The sequence below is a fragment of the Fukomys damarensis genome, unplaced genomic scaffold, assembly GCF_012274545.1.
Source record: "Fukomys damarensis isolate Sample0158 unplaced genomic scaffold, DMR_v1.0_HiC HiC_scaffold_36, whole genome shotgun sequence".
NCBI classification, from domain to species: Eukaryota; Metazoa; Chordata; class Mammalia; order Rodentia; family Bathyergidae; genus Fukomys; species Fukomys damarensis.
The window spans coordinates 6,578,296-6,594,452 of record NW_022900948.1 but is presented as its reverse complement, the minus strand read 5'-3'; the positions used below and the strand labels follow the sequence as shown (position 1 = coordinate 6,594,452).

The following is a 16,157-nucleotide window of genomic DNA, read 5'->3' as shown; positions in this document are numbered from 1 at the left end:
ATAGTACCTTCAAAAGTGTGATAAAATGGAAAAATTCTAGCTAGACTTATCAAGTAAAAAAGTACCACCTACCAGGTCAGAAACGAAAGAGATGACTTCTCAATCTTACAAACATTAAAAGAATAATGAGGAAATTTTAGGACGACTTCAGACAAATAAATTTAATGGATTACATCAGTGACAGTGAGCCCTTAGGAACTGAATACCCGAACTGCAACCCAAACTTACTTATTGCAAAGTGCCAATGAAGAAATTAAAGTTGAACACATAGTGTTTAGAAAAAGGCGAGTTGGCTCACAGGTCAACAGAGAGGGCTCTGGTGTACACACTGTGGCACTAGCTTAGATGAAATATAAAAATTCCTTGAAAAAGTTCCCAAAACTGATATAAAAAGAAATAGAAATTTTAAATATTCCAATATCTGTTAAGGAAATGAAATGAATTTGTGCTTCAAAACATCCCCAAGATGAAATTTCTAAACTCTTGGTTTTGATGGAAATTTCCATCAAGTATTTTAGAAAGAAATAATCTTAGGCAGAACTGATTTTCCTCTGAGTATAAAAACTAAGAAGACAACTCTCAGAACTTCTATTTAACATTGCATTAATGGTATTATCTAATGCAAAAAGATACAAAATATATCAGAAAAGAAAAATTAAAACTATATAAATGAAAGAACATTTGCTGAAGAAAATTAAAGATCTAAATGAGTGAAGACAATACCATCTTTATAGATTGTAAAGCTCAATGTTATTGCAGTATCAACTCTCCACCAATCTTTCTATGTTATCAACACAATTATTATCAGTATCTCAGTAGTATTTTTTCAGAAAATAACAAGCTGATACCAAAATATATATGGAATTCTAATGAACTGTAAGATCCAAAAATTCTGTGAAAAGAAGATAAAACCTGGAGCACCAATATCTGATTTCAAGACTTACACCTACTATAAATAGAAACAGTAACAAAAATAGTTTTGGTGAAAGGACAGATATACAAATTGATGAAGCCAAATAAAATTCACAAATAGGCACATGTATACTTGCATATGGTCAGCTGATTTCAGACAAATATCCCAGGGCACTGCAATAGAGAGACAAAAGTCTTTTTAAGAAATAACACTTGAAACACTAAATAGCTGTCAGAAAGAAAAAAAAAATCTCTCTCTTTCTCATATCATACACAAAAATGTATTCAAAACAGATCCATATCGATCAGTCAGCTGTCTTGTTCTGGGGAACAAAGCTGAGGAGCAGATCCCGAGCAGGGGTCAGGGACAAGGCACAGAGCCAAAGGTCATGCATTTACGACCTACCCAGACACGTGCTGTGTTAATCCCCCTAGGGTGCTGTCCAGCCAATCAAGTTGACAGTCCAGGTTGACTGTCATAGGATCATAGATCTAAATATAAATTATAGAAGTATAAAATTTCCAGAATGCATCCAAGAAAATCTTTACCACATTAGCATAAGCAAAGATCTTGGATGGAACACAAAAATATAAGTCATAAAGAGGAAAAATATTGAAGTGGGGTTAATCAGGTTTTAAAACCTCTGGTGTTTAAAACACACCAATAAGAAATTGAAAAGATAGCCTGATGTAATGGCACACATCTGTAATCCAGCACTCTGGAAGCTAAGTCAGGAGGATGGCAAGTTCGAGCGCAACCTGAGCAATTTAACAAGACCTTATCTTAAAAATAGTAAGTAAATAAATAAAAGGCTGGGGTATAGCTCAGTATGAAGACTCTGGATTCAATCCCCATTACTGAAATCAAGGCAGGGTGAGAAGGCAAACCAAAAATTAGCAGAAAATGTTCACTGCACATATATCTAGTAGAGATTTGGTATTTAGAATATATACATAATTTTACATGTCCATAAGAAAATACAAACCAATAAAAGCAAAATATACTAAACATCAGATTTAACAAAAAAAAATCTGTATAAATAGACAATAAACAGACAAAAAGATGCCACCACTAATTGTCAGCATAATATTATGTTTTCACTAGAATGGGTCATATAAAAGCCTGACAGTGTTCACATTGGAGGGATATGTAGAGCTCTGACACACTCATTCATTACTAGTTAGAATGTTGAATGATACAATCATTTTGGTTAAAGATCTGTTTCTTACAAATACTAAATGTATTGCTACCTTATAACATCATTTTATGTACATTTATATACACAAATGAGAGTATACATCACAATTTCATCTTCCCATGTAAATTTTATAGTATATTGTCTACCTCGTATTTTATTGTATGGTTAGAATATAACTTACATAACTAAGCTCTTACTGTTGTAGTTGTTCAATTTTCCTCTATTATAGACAAATCAGTAGCAAATACACGTTTAGTCAATTATTTCTTAATGATTCTTTTCTAGTTGAAAAAATTTGGTCTAAAGGGTGAACATATTAAACTTGAGATATTTAAATTAGGCCTATCAAGTAGTTTATATTTATTTATTTTCAATTATTATTTTTTCTTTTTTATTGAGGTTATTGATGCAATCTAGGTATACAATACAGTTACATGCATCATTGGGATTCTGTACCTTTACATAACAGGTCTTGATTCTCATTTTTCCCCTTGTCCCTGCCCTCCCTTCACCCCCTCCTCCCCTCCCCATTTACAAACACTTTATTTCCATTTTTTCAGTTTCTCATTTTTTTTATATACCAGTTTATTTATTTATTTACATACTAATTTATATTTCTGTTTGTTTTGTTTTTTTGGTACCGGGGATTGAACTCCGGTCCTTGCGCTTACAAGGCAGGTCACCGAACTGCTGAGCTAAATTCCCGGCCCCTAGTTTATATTTCTTATGTCAGCACATAGATATATTTCCACCCTTAAACTGGGCTAAAAATGTTTTTTCTCAATCTAATAGGCAAAAACTGTATACCTCTATTGTTTAACTGAAGTTCTTTACCTTTCCATCTATTAACTATTTCTAGTTTTTAGTAATGCATTGCCTTTCTTTTGACATAACAACTGATTACTGTCTTTAATCCATTGTCTGTAATATGATTTTAAAATATATTCTCCAGGTTAGTAATTGCTTGTGTGTATATGTGGGTGCATGATAATCTCCTGCAACATTTTTAACTACAACAGGAATGATTATTTTCTTCTTACTTCTTAGCTTTATAGATAGAAAATACTTCTCAGCTCTAATAAAATTATTGAATTTTCTTTTAGTACTTTTCTTTGTTTTAGTTTTTAATTAATCTAGAATATATTTTATTGGAAAGGGTGGATGTGAAGTGCAGCTTTTCTGACTGAATAACTAGCTGATTATTTATATTTCCTTACCATTTTAGCATAAGATTTTTCAAATATATCCAGATGCTATTTCTTACTCTGTTACCTATATATTTTTGTCAATATTATACTTTTTATTATACTTTTACATCTCATGTTTAAATATATAGTAAAGCATTTTATCATTTTTAAATCTTTCTGCTTATTCTGATGTGCATGTTTTTTCAAACATGGTGCATTGCCCACACAGCATTTAATTGTATCATTATATCATAATTTATATAACTGAGCTCTTACTATTACACATTTCCATTTTTCCTAATTATAGACGATACAAAATAAACCTAACAAGAAATACACAGAATGTGACAACTATTAGCTTTGAGAAATCAAAATAAAACTAAAAATTGTTTCAAACATCTGTGTATTAGTTCAATTATTTCCACCTTAGAAGTAATTTTTTAACTTTAAAAGTTTTATACTTTATTATGCTTTTTGAGAATGTTCATATAATATTTAACCTATCTATAGTATATCTCTATAGATAATTATATCTTGGTGCCTTAGCAGGATTTAATAGATGTCATATTAGCTCTATGTGTTTGTTTATGCTATAAAATTTGATATTTTTCAGAAATGTTGACTGAAAATTTACAATATTTTCTATGTGACTTTTATATGTATGCAAATTGTTTTTAGCATGATAATTTATTCTATTTGTTCTAACAGTTTTTCAGTTTATCTTAGTTGGATTTTATGCAAGATATTAATTTGACCAGTAAATATTGATAGCTTTGCCACATTTTTTCCAATTATAACTTAATTATAGTTTATGTTCTTGTGTAATTTATTTGGCTAACACTTTCTGAATCTTTGTCTTGTTTCTCCAGTCTGAGAGGGTACTTCCTAATGGTCTAGTGACTCATCATGAAGTTTGATTGTACTTGTTATTTATATGCATAACTCTCTTTAGATGTAAAGCCATAGATACAGACATAGCTATATGCTATAATCAAAAAATATGGTGATGAATATTGATAGCAATGTCTTTTACTGTAGTGAAATTTTTATTTAGATACTATTTTGCTGTATTTTTATCATGTTTCATATGTGTAAACACCATAATTGATGAAATTACTAATTTTTATTTTATAGTTCAGGAGTGAATGCTGCAATTTATCAAATATATTTTTATTTAAAAATATTGTTTCAAAGTGTTTAACCTTTCATAAAATATGAATAGAATTCTGGAAAATTCAGATTGAGAAACAGTTCAGTGACATACTTTTTATAATTCAGTTGAGCAGTAAATTCAGTATCTCCTTTAGACATGGAAGACATACTTATTTCCAAATTGATGCTGCACCTGTTTAATTTCACCTTAACAGATCTAGTCAATTTGAATATGAAAGAATGACGGTTCATATATTATTAATGAAAGTTTTTCCCTTAAATATTCAGTAATGACAAAAGTTAGAATTTAACATCAGATCATATAGGAAACATATTCACCACAGCCATGATAGTTGCTTAATTCTGCCTCATTCCCAAAAGAAGCACAAAAACAATTCAAGGAAACAGTACAGGTAAATATTTGTCACAAATAAGAAAGTAACTTCATAAATCAAAATTCACCAGAGTCTAACAAAGTTTTGCCTCAAAAGTAAGTTATTTTTTATTAGAATATGTATATAAAGAAAAATCTCAGCATTTTGCATTGGATGTAACTATTGGACTCAAGGGCCTGATGTTGAATGAAACTTCTATTAGTTTCATTTTGAATGGAGGGCAATCGCCCAGACAGAGATAGAGTACAGACACTCATTCACACAGAAATGGATTCCTCATAGCCATTGACCTCTGTTTCTGGCATTCAAATTCAAAGCAGAGCCTTTTGTGTGAGGAATGTATGATATTTTGCTTCAGTCCATGTCAGACCATTAATTTGCCTCTTCACAGTTGTCAAACACTGAATCTGTCGTGATAGCTCTAGGAAGCTATAATTATTCCCTCCATTGTCTTTATTTTATAGCCAAGAACTCCACAGCACAGAAAGATAAAACAACTTGTCCAAAATCATGCCGGCTATAAGGGGAACTCTCAGGTATAATCCCAGATGTGACTGCCTCCAAATTCAGCACCCATTCCATTCTACGTGCTGTCTTACTTATGCCTCTTTACACATCTGACCAATAACTCAACTTCTCTTCTTTACCGCTCCTGTGCAGGCCCGTGACCAAGGCGTAGACACAGAAGTGGAGTCATGCTTCACACGGCCGTGTCATGCTGGCAGCCATTCCTGGGTCTGGCTGTGCTGTTGATCTTCATGGGATCCACCATTGGCTGCCCTGCCCGCTGTGAGTGCTCTGCCCAGAACAAATCTGTTAGCTGCCACAGAAGGCGTTTGATTGCCATCCCAGAGGGCATTCCCATTGAGACCAAGATCTTAGACCTCAGCAAGAACAGGCTGAAGAGCATCAATCCCGAAGAATTTATATCATACCCTCTGCTGGAAGAAATAGACTTAAGTGACAACATCATCGCCAATGTGGAACCAGGAGCATTTAACAATCTCTTTAACCTGCGTTCGCTCCGCTTAAAAGGCAATCGCTTGAAGTTGGTTCCTTTAGGAGTATTCACGGGGCTGTCCAACCTTACTAAGCTCGACATTAGTGAGAATAAGATTGTCATTTTACTGGACTACATGTTTCAGGATCTGCATAACCTGAAGTCTCTAGAAGTGGGAGACAACGATTTGGTTTACATATCACACAGGGCCTTCAGTGGGCTACTTAGCTTGGAACAGCTCACCCTGGAGAAATGCAATTTAACAGCAGTGCCAACAGAAGCCCTCTCCCACCTTCGCAGCCTCATCAGCCTGCACCTGAAGCATCTTAATATCAACAATATGCCCGTGTATGCCTTTAAAAGATTATTCCACCTGAAACACCTAGAGATTGATTACTGGCCTTTACTGGATATAATGCCTGCCAATAGCCTCTATGGTCTCAACCTCACATCCCTGTCAGTCACTAACACTAACCTGTCCACTGTACCCTTCCTTGCCTTTAAACACCTGGTATACCTGACCCACCTTAACCTCTCCTACAATCCCATCAGCACTATTGAAGCAGGCATGTTCTCTGACCTGATCCGCCTTCAAGAGCTTCATATAGTGGGGGCCCAGCTCCGCACCATTGAACCTCACTCATTCCAAGGGCTCCGCTTTCTGCGTGTGCTCAATGTGTCTCAGAACCTGCTGGAAACTTTGGAAGAGAATGTCTTCTCCTACCCTCGAGCTTTGGAGGTCTTGAGCATTAATAATAACCCACTGGCCTGTGACTGTCGTCTCCTCTGGATCCTGCAGAGACAGCCCACCCTGCAGTTTGGTGGCCAGCAACCCATGTGTGCTGGTCCAGACACCATCCGCGAGAGATCTTTCAAGGATTTTCACAGCACTGCCCTTTCTTTTTACTTTACTTGCAAAAAACCCAAAATCCGTGAAAAGAAGTTGCAGCACGTGCTTGTAGATGAAGGACAGACCGTCCAGCTAGAATGCAATGCTGATGGAGACCCACAGCCTGTGATTTCCTGGGTGACACCTAGAAGGCGTTTTATCACCACCAAGTCCAACGGGAGAGCCACCGTGTTGGGTGATGGCACATTGGAAATCCGCTTTGCCCAGGATCAAGACAGTGGGATGTATGTTTGCATCGCTAGCAATGCTGCTGGGAATGACACCTTCACAGCCTCCTTAACAGTGAAAGGATTCACTTCCGATCGCTTCCTATACGCAAATAGGACCCCTATGTACATGACCGACTCCAATGACACTATTTCCAATGGCACCAATGCTAATACGTTTTCCCTGGACCTTAAAACAATACTGGTATCTACAGCCATGGGCTGTTTCACATTCCTGGGAGTGGTTTTATTTTGTTTTCTCCTCCTTTTTGTGTGGAGCCGAGGGAAAGGCAAGCACAAAAACAGCATTGACCTTGAATATGTGCCCCGCAAAAACAATGGTGCTGTTGTGGAAGGGGAGGTGGCTGGACCCAGGAGGTTCAACATGAAAATGATTTGAGGGTCTACCACTGTCACTACTGTCCCTGTGTTACTGTTGGTAATCAGTACGACAGTCTGGCACAATAAATCACTAGGCTGAGAGGCAGCTTCATGAAGCTGCCCCTGTGTCAAAGCAGGGTCCACGGAAGCAGGAGGACTTCTTATGGAGACTCTCCATCTAGAGGCAGGCAGGCATGTGTCAGAGCCCTTCACACAGTGGGATACTCATTGTTTGCATTGCAAATACTGGCATTCTGGGGATCTCAGTAATGAACCTGAACCTTTGGCTCATGCTCACAGACAATTATTCAGCATTTTCTACCACTGCAAAAACAAAAGAAAAAAATAAGAACAACCTACAGTGTAGGATTTACATATTAAAGACACATTTGTCTAAAACAAACTCTACAGAAAATTTTGTATCTATGATTATCATTTGTTAACGCCTTGCATCATACCATACTGTTGGATCAGCACCAAAAAGATATCAATATATTCTTTACTTTTCTTTTTAAACATATATGCTGTATATGTTTTAAAGCAATATGAATGAGAGGTTGTGCTTTTAGTTATTCACCACTGTAGATCCAAGTGTGATTTCACCTTCCTTTACTTACAGATCAGCTTGAGACTAGATCCCTGGAGTAATGGGCAGAGATGTGTTGAGAGATATGTATGTCTGATGTAGGATGCCAAGAAACAGGACCTGAGGCAAAACTGCTCGACTCTGTTAACTCTGTTACCATAAATAAAGGCATGTGCCTAGTTTTGATACAGAATGGAATATTTTTTATACTTAATAATATCACACTGGACCAATTTACTGTAACAAAGCCCTTGATTTCTCCTGAAGGAGATGTGTCACTAGATGTCCCTGTAAAGTGCAAGGTAGGTGTTTTTAATGAAAATAACCCAATTTAACCACCCCTGTTTTTTTTTTCACCAGTCAATACAAATGAGTTATAGAAAATAGGAGGTAGTGATTATACATAACCAATGGATAATATTCACCAGTAGCAAAGTTCAACAATCTTGCTGTTCAAAAGCTCTCTGAATTAAGAGAATGTCTTCTCAGGTGCCAACATAAACCAAGATGATCATGTAGAACATGATGGAAATGCAAGTAAGGTTGTGTCTAAAGCGTGATAGTTACCTGAAGATTAGATTCCTGCCAGTTAAGGAAAATCCACCTACTGCCACTCTGATGGCAGCTCTCTATTTCTCTGTGCTCTACCACAAGAATGGATGCTTGATGTTACCTTCAGTAGACAGCATGAAGGTTTCTTCCTGCCTCCTTATCAAGTAGATATCTGCTCTTCTTTTTTAAATGATTTTGTGTAAATTTGAGAAATCTGCTTTTCTTTTAAAGAGGTAAATAAGTATACAGCAAAGTGAAAACTATTGATTTTTTATTTCACTGAGGAAAAATTAAGACTATAGTCCTGTAAATTTGTGGAATTATGGTGATTCTTTTACTCCCCTGACTGACTCAAAAAAAATTACCAAATTTGGTTGATATTAATGACCATTAGGATTAAACATTCATTTCTTTTTTAAAAATTCATCATGACATTCCTACCAGTGATGTGTTCTAAAGGTTCAATCTAACCAAATGTGGCTTTCAAAACATATATTCATATAATCTAAGACAGCATTGACTAGGGACTATATTTATGAAATATCATAGAGTTAGTTAGCATAAAAAAGACATTTCTCTATTTTTCATACTTTGAGAGACTTGAAAAGTGTCCCCATTTTGGATTGGATGTACGCTAAAGAAGAGGATTTCCTTCTTGATGTGCCAGATTGAGGATTTGGCTTTCAAAAGGCTGCCTGTTTTGAGTATTTGAAATTTGAGGAAAGCTTAGTAAAATAAAAATGACCCCAATAAAAAGGGTCAAGTTTATAAACCATCCTGCCAATTTGATAGCAACACAGTTAAACTTATTTCTTCCTTGAAAACGTGTAGAAATGAGATATAAAGACTGAAGAATTGCCTGTTTGAGTAATATTTCATTTGACTTTCCTGGTGACTATCATAGAAATTATTATAGAAATTATTTTACTATGTGTAGCCTTTTATGTCTAATAATACAAATCAAGCTGTGCTATACATTCTCTCAAAGTCCCAACCCATGTGCAAATCAAATACATCTTTCCAAATTAAAAAAGAAGAAAAAAGTTAAGGTGGAGGGAATCTTCTAACAGAAACTAATTTCATTTTAGTTTCACAATACCACATACAACAAGTATTTAACTGTCAGAGACAGCATGTGTGAACAATCAACAGCACTGAGCAATTAATAAAAAAATCTTTGCAACTTACTGGAATTTTCTGTCAAAGTAAGAGTTGACCAACAACACGAGTGAAATGAAATTTCATTAAAGCTAACGTACCCATGAAATGATTTGGTTAAAAGACTTAGATGTTATTCCACTTGAAAAAACGAGACTGCATGGTTTTCCATACACTGATGTATAGAATAGTTTAGCTGTTGCTAAGCATTCTCCTAGAGTCACATTGACCAATAGGGTGGGCAAATGCAGCATTCTGTAACCATTCCTCAAAGGTTCGGAGTCTATATATGCCTAGTAAATTCTCTGAAAAATATTGAAATAAGAAACATGCTTAATAATTTTTACCTTGGAGTTTCTCTAACTGATTTGAACATGAAACAGGTCAATTCACGATTAAATGTTAATATCTTCAGAAAATAGAGTTCCATAAAATCCAAGCTGACCAACATTGAAACAGACTGGTGCACCTCTGAAATATTTTGAGATGCAATGTATCTAATATAAATAAAATTACTATTTGGATTAGGCTCTAATACACACACACACACACACACACACACACACGTGTGTGTGTGTGGGATGTGTAGGTTATATCACCCTCGTAAGTGTTCAGACCATGAAAGTAAATTGACTAGGTCCAGAAGAATTGGCTACTTCCTGCATAAAGGATTGCAGTAATGAATTTACAGTAACTGGATAAACATGTAACTTTCTACATCCTCACTATTGGTACAATTCTTGGGTTGCCTTTTATATCCACAAAGCTCTGGCATTCCATTGATTATAAGTCTTGGATTTTAGTGTCCAGTTAAATAAGGAGTTATATAAGTTTTTCTTTGCGGCCGCTCAGAGCAGCATATGGGCTAAATTTTCCCCTTAGATATAACATCTCTGAGTTTTCTCCCAAGAGTTTTGTTTCAAAGTATTTTATCAAAAGAAGAGTTGTTTACCTCAGCATTTTGCTCTGAGTTGACCAGTACTCTGTCTGTTATTGAGCATTTTCAGAGACGTATTCACTCTTTCTGGTCATTAAATCTGTATTAGAAAAAAATTTCTGACTACATCCCTAATGATCTAGGAAAATTAATACATAGACTCAAATATCTGAAATAGTGTGTGTATTTATATATTTGTGTAAAATAACTCACCTCAGCAAATATGTTCCCAGTAAGAAATTTGTACTTTTCCAAATTCTCATATTACTCACTTTTCTATCCTTTTTATTTTCATTGCATTTATAATCATCTACTTTTCAAATATTCTTAAAGTTTAAAAAAAATGATCCAGAAACTACTAAGACCCAATATTTCCTAGTTCTGAAGATGTTTGTCTGAACTCTGACTTTGCTCAACCTTCCCAATTGATGTTTATCACGAACAACTCTCTTTTAATACAAAGGTATTTCAGAATTTATAGTTTTTAGGGTGAATTCTATTCTTATTGTTCTTCAAATATCCTGTTCTCAGGTCTCACAAGAGTCCAGAACTTATAATCTTCTGTGACTCTTGAAAAATGAATTATTTAAATCTCACCTCCATTGAAACTTGACTTTTGTCACTTTCTATTACTTAAGTAGGAATAAATATATTTTTATATTAGGAGTTCAAATGAGAATGAAATGTTTGAGAAGTGGAATTGAATAGAGGCACACCTAAATTACCTTTTGCTTTCAGGGTCTCCCTTCACCTCTATCAGGACATTTGTTTTCTCTTCAGGGGCTGTGCTGAGAAGCTGTCCAACAACACAGAATGTGTCTTCAGGCTTCCTAGGAAAGATAATGAATAGATCACTTTCAGCTTCAAAGGCTAAGACCCGGCAAAAATATATCATCAGGAATTTAAAGAAAGATTTGGAAGGAGACACTGTGTTCCATTTTAAGTTTATGTCCCTTATTTCTAATTTTTATACTTACCGTCTAACTGAATAAGAATCAATCAGCTTATGCTCTTTTTAAACTTTCATTTGGGTCTGTTTTTATCTATTTTTCTATGTTCTGGCCACCTGTAGCTTACGTGAGAATGCCATTGAATTTTGTAGCATGTGAACCAATAACAAAATGTTTGGGGTCAAAGCCATTCATTCTACCTGGTACTTAGGTAAAGACTTACCTTTAACACTGAAATTGCCGTTATGCTTTAGACTAATACATTATGTGCCTGGTTATTTCAACTGACTTAATACCATTGGCTAGAGGAGCTCCATTCATTTCCTCTTGGCTAAAACATTTGTTTTCTGATGGAAGAGTTCTGGAGTTCTGTCTTTGTGTATAGAAATTTTGAGGAATTAAATATCATTTGACTACTGACTTTACACTCTGGTAGGCAACAGAAGATGTTTCTTGGTAGTTTGGCAAACACTTGACATAAATCTCTTGGTGACACTCTATTTTGTCCTTCAAAAGTCATTCCTAAGAGCCTGCTCATTTGTACTCCAGCAAAAATATGATTACTGGTAAAAGGAAGACTCACAATATACACCTGCAAGTTGAAATGAGAGCTGATTTTCTGGGATCTTTCATCAAATTTACCTAATAAACATGGGGCTCATGAGCCATTAAGGCTAGGCTAGCAAGGTTTACCCAGGAAAATCATGTTGTAAATCAGTAATTAATGGTGCCAGGGATTTGGCTCAGTGGCATTGCATCTGCCTCACAAGCACAAGGTCCTGAGTTCAATCTCTGGAACCAAACAATAATAATAAATAATAATAATAATAATTAATAATAATAATAATCAATGACAGGATTGGAAATCTGAAGTTGATTGGACTGTTTTGGGAGCAGCAAATGTAGCTGCACATTTTCTCAAAAAAACCTTAGGGACTGGAAACTCCTCATCTTGTGTGAGCTTTTCAACAGATGGCCTGTGATGAAACATTGGCAGCAACAACAACAAAAGATATGAATATGATGTATATAAAAGTGTTCTTTTTCTAAAACAGGACTGGGCTGATGTTCCTCTTTCCAAATTCTGGAATCTGATTAGGACAAGCTTATATGTACCCCAGACTGCATCCTTCAGTTTACCAAGCTTTTGAAATACCTCTTTTCCATCACCTACCCATAACTCTTTGGAAAATATTCTAAATAGGAAAAAAGAAACAGCAGGGACTACAGTAGCTCCACTTATCCTCAGGGGATATATTCCAAGACCCTCAGTGGATTCCTTAAAGCACAGACAGTGTCAAACCCTATATAGTTATCCTTTTCCCTATACATACAAACCTATTGGAAAAGTTTAATTTATGAATTTAGCATAGTAGGAGCCTAAGAACACTAATAATAAAAATAGAATATTTATAAAATATACTACAATATGTTATATGACTCTGCACTCTAATGTACACTCCCCACCCACTAAAAATATTCATTTACTATTTTCAGATCAAGGTTGATCTCAAATAACTGAAACCATGAAAACAAAACCATGGATAGAGGGAAGCACGCACTAGTTCCTCTGAGACAGCTCAAAGATGAAAGCTTTGTCATTCCCACCATTCCTGCCTTCTTTCCTGATGCCACAACTGAAATGACCCTTGATTCTCCTACCTGCCTGTTTACTGCTGTCGTCTCTGAGCTCCTGTCAGGCCTTATGAATGCATGCATCCTCCAGGGATCCGTCTTCTATCATTGGCACTCAGAAATTCTTGGGTAATTGTTAAACTGGAAATTGCTTTTTGGAAAAAAAAAAAAAAACACTCCAGCCTATCTCATATAACACTTTAAAAGTGAAGACTTACCTTTCACATAATCACAAGCAATCTGCAGGGTGAATGATCTGATTTTTTTTCTCTTCCAGAAGCAGGTGGGTTGATATAATGCCAGCCTTAAATAGGAAGATTTATTTATAGCCTTAGCAGAATGAAAAAAAGAGCTGGCATAATCAAGAGAGTACTTCACATTTTAAGGAAGAATCTACCCTTAGTATGCTAAATTGCCATTAGGAGATAACAAAAATGCAAATTTATATTCTTTAGATTGGTTAACTATATTAATCCCAATAAAGTTCAAATGGTTAACTCTCCTGGCTATACAAAATAGGTCAGATTTTACACTTGATCTAACAGACCAAAAGTATTTTAAAAATTTAAAAAGCAGAATATTACTATATTAATTTTTTTCATTTTGTTGCACACCTCCCATCCTGAATTGCTTTAATCTACACTTCAATATAATCAATACAATCTACAAATTATAATCAACAGAAATAAAGCAGAAGACTAACTCAGATTTTCAAAAACCTCTCTCATTCCTTATAACAGTATACGTGCAGCCACATACTGACTCAGACGTACATCTTTGTGACAGTGCCAGATTGAAAATGAGCCATGAGAAAACTAAATGCTATTTGTAGGAAAACGTACTCTCTTCTTCCAGTGATAAAATCAGATGCATCATACACATCTGGTCACTTGATGTACAAGATACTTGTCTTCATGTGTTTTATCCATTAGGTATAGAATGCCCCAAATCATAATAAAAAAAAAAACTATTGTTTATATATACATATATAAATATGTGGGGAAGGGCAGATTGTTTTTTTTAAGTGTTTAAAATGTAACTGTTTTAAAAGTTGGTAACTTTGAACAGGAGGGAAAAAGAAAATGTGTCTCTGTATTTTTCTTTACTGTCTTTTATCAAAATCTCACTCTGGGAATATTCCACAATTGGAATTTACTAACAACATCCTAACAAAACTTCTCTTAAAACTGACTGATAGCTTGGTTTTTATTCTTAAAAAATTAATGTTAAAGATAAAACTGTCTTGATTTAGGTTTACGTCTTATTGACTGTTATTATTGGGGTAATAGTGCGGGCATGTTTTTTTTTTTTAACATGTAAAACAAGTTCTTTTGTTTACATGTAAAATAAGCTAGAAAACATTTTCTTTGCTGATAAAAAGGGCTTAAGCATCTGACCTCTCAGTTGAATCCATCGGGCTATTACTAAGCAATGAAATGTAATAAAAGGTGATTGGAGTCACATGGAAAATATTTTCTTACTGAAAAAAGTTAGTTACATGAGCATCACAAGGAACACAAGGTTGTTGTGTTAGCGATATGTTGATGAAATAGTCTACAAAGCTGTGAGAAGGGGCCATCTGGAGTACTCCTGACCTGGAATCGCAGTGAGTGGAGACCATGCAGAAATCATGCAGGAGAGAGGCTATCAGGTTCCTCATTTCAACTCACAAAGGGGTCAGGTTTGACCTGCTGGACATTAAAATCTATGCACTACCAACACTACTATAAAGATATTCTGCTTTAGTGAAAATAAATCCTCTATCACTTACAAAATTATCTCAATTTTATTTGACTTGGAAAGGTTCAGAGAGGCACACCTACAACATCATTTAGTTTGTGTTACAACGTCATTTAGTTTGTGTTAGCTTTCACTCAAGCCAGCTTTTCATGATCCAAAACCTCATATAGGGCCGGGGACTTAGCTCAGCAGTTCGGTGGGCCTTGCAAGCGCAAGGACCCGAGTTCGATCCCCGATACCAAAAAAAAAAAAAAAAAAAAAAAAAGCCTCATATTAAAAACATCAAAGTTGTTCATCTTCAAGCACATTGGTAATGAGAGAAAGTTGTCTAGTGTTAAAGAAGAAATGAATTGAAATTTTTAAAATTACTCTTGCACAATTTTCTGCTGAGAGGGAAGACGCTCTTCTTCCTTTGGTGTGTGTAAGGGAGTGGGCTTTGGGGAGATGTGCTTAGGTTGCTGTCACCAGCTATCACATCGTCTTTTCCCCTTTTATTCATCTGATGCCTTCCAGTGAAGGGGATGTAGGTTTAGGTGGAAGATGTATGTGCTAGGTGACAAGAAAACCTGAGATTCACCTCTAGGCAGCAGCAAACACAAATTCTGAGGCTGCTATCAAGAGATTCAGGAAAGGCTGCTGTGCTGTTCTTTAATTGTGTAATGGATGCTTGCCACCAGACCAGCATTTCCTTTTCCTTGAAAATTTTTTGGTAATACCAGCACTGCTTGAGCAGAAGTCAGGTCTCTGACGGCGGGCTTTCATAGCACTTAACAAGTATGACTAAAACAAAAACAAGTTCCCATAGACATAGTTCTGAATGTATTGCACACACATCTTTGCCAAATAATATCACAAGTTTGCTTATCCAGGAAACTCATTGATCAGAGTTAAGATGGTTCAACACTCTATGACTTGTTCATAAGAAATAGGAAAGAGATAATTCAGTGAAGTCAAATTACTGAATGAAAGCTTAACCTACTTTTAACTCAGCATCCTGACTCCATATTTGTAAAGAATTTCTGGCCATGTGTTACTTCATAAATTTATAAGTTCATCATACTTTTCTGTTTCCATTTTTGTTCCTAGTTTTTCTCATTTTCCTGCCACAAGCAGAGCTAGCTGTCTGTTATTTGTCATTTGACATAATCAAATATGAATTATGGGTTCCTACCTACTCACTTTAAAGCAGATACATTTATTGCATAACCTTATAATCTTGACTAACTTATCAGACTCAAAACACAAAGCATAAAGGTT

General features: G+C 35.3%; 1 protein-coding gene across 4 annotated transcripts in view; it reads left to right on the top strand.

Moving 5' to 3' along the window:
* The window catches only part of Lingo2 (leucine rich repeat and Ig domain containing 2), a 1,157,994-nt gene extending 1,143,832 nt beyond the window's left edge, over positions 1-14,162 (top strand). For 2 of the 4 annotated variants that reach the window (XR_004515393.1, XR_783246.2), the window contains 2 exons: positions 5,506-8,230; positions 13,023-14,162. Coding sequence is in view for 1 of the 4 variants with exons in the window: in XM_033759063.1 (XP_033614954.1) it covers positions 5,541-7,361 (1,821 nt within the window). In the remaining 3 variants the exon portion in view is untranslated. Of the gene's footprint in view, positions 1-5,028; positions 5,382-5,505; positions 8,727-13,022 lie in introns of those variants that run through there. The other 2 variants (XR_004515394.1, XM_033759063.1) reach the window with 2 other exon arrangements.
* Positions 14,163-16,157: the final 1,995 nt, after the last annotated feature.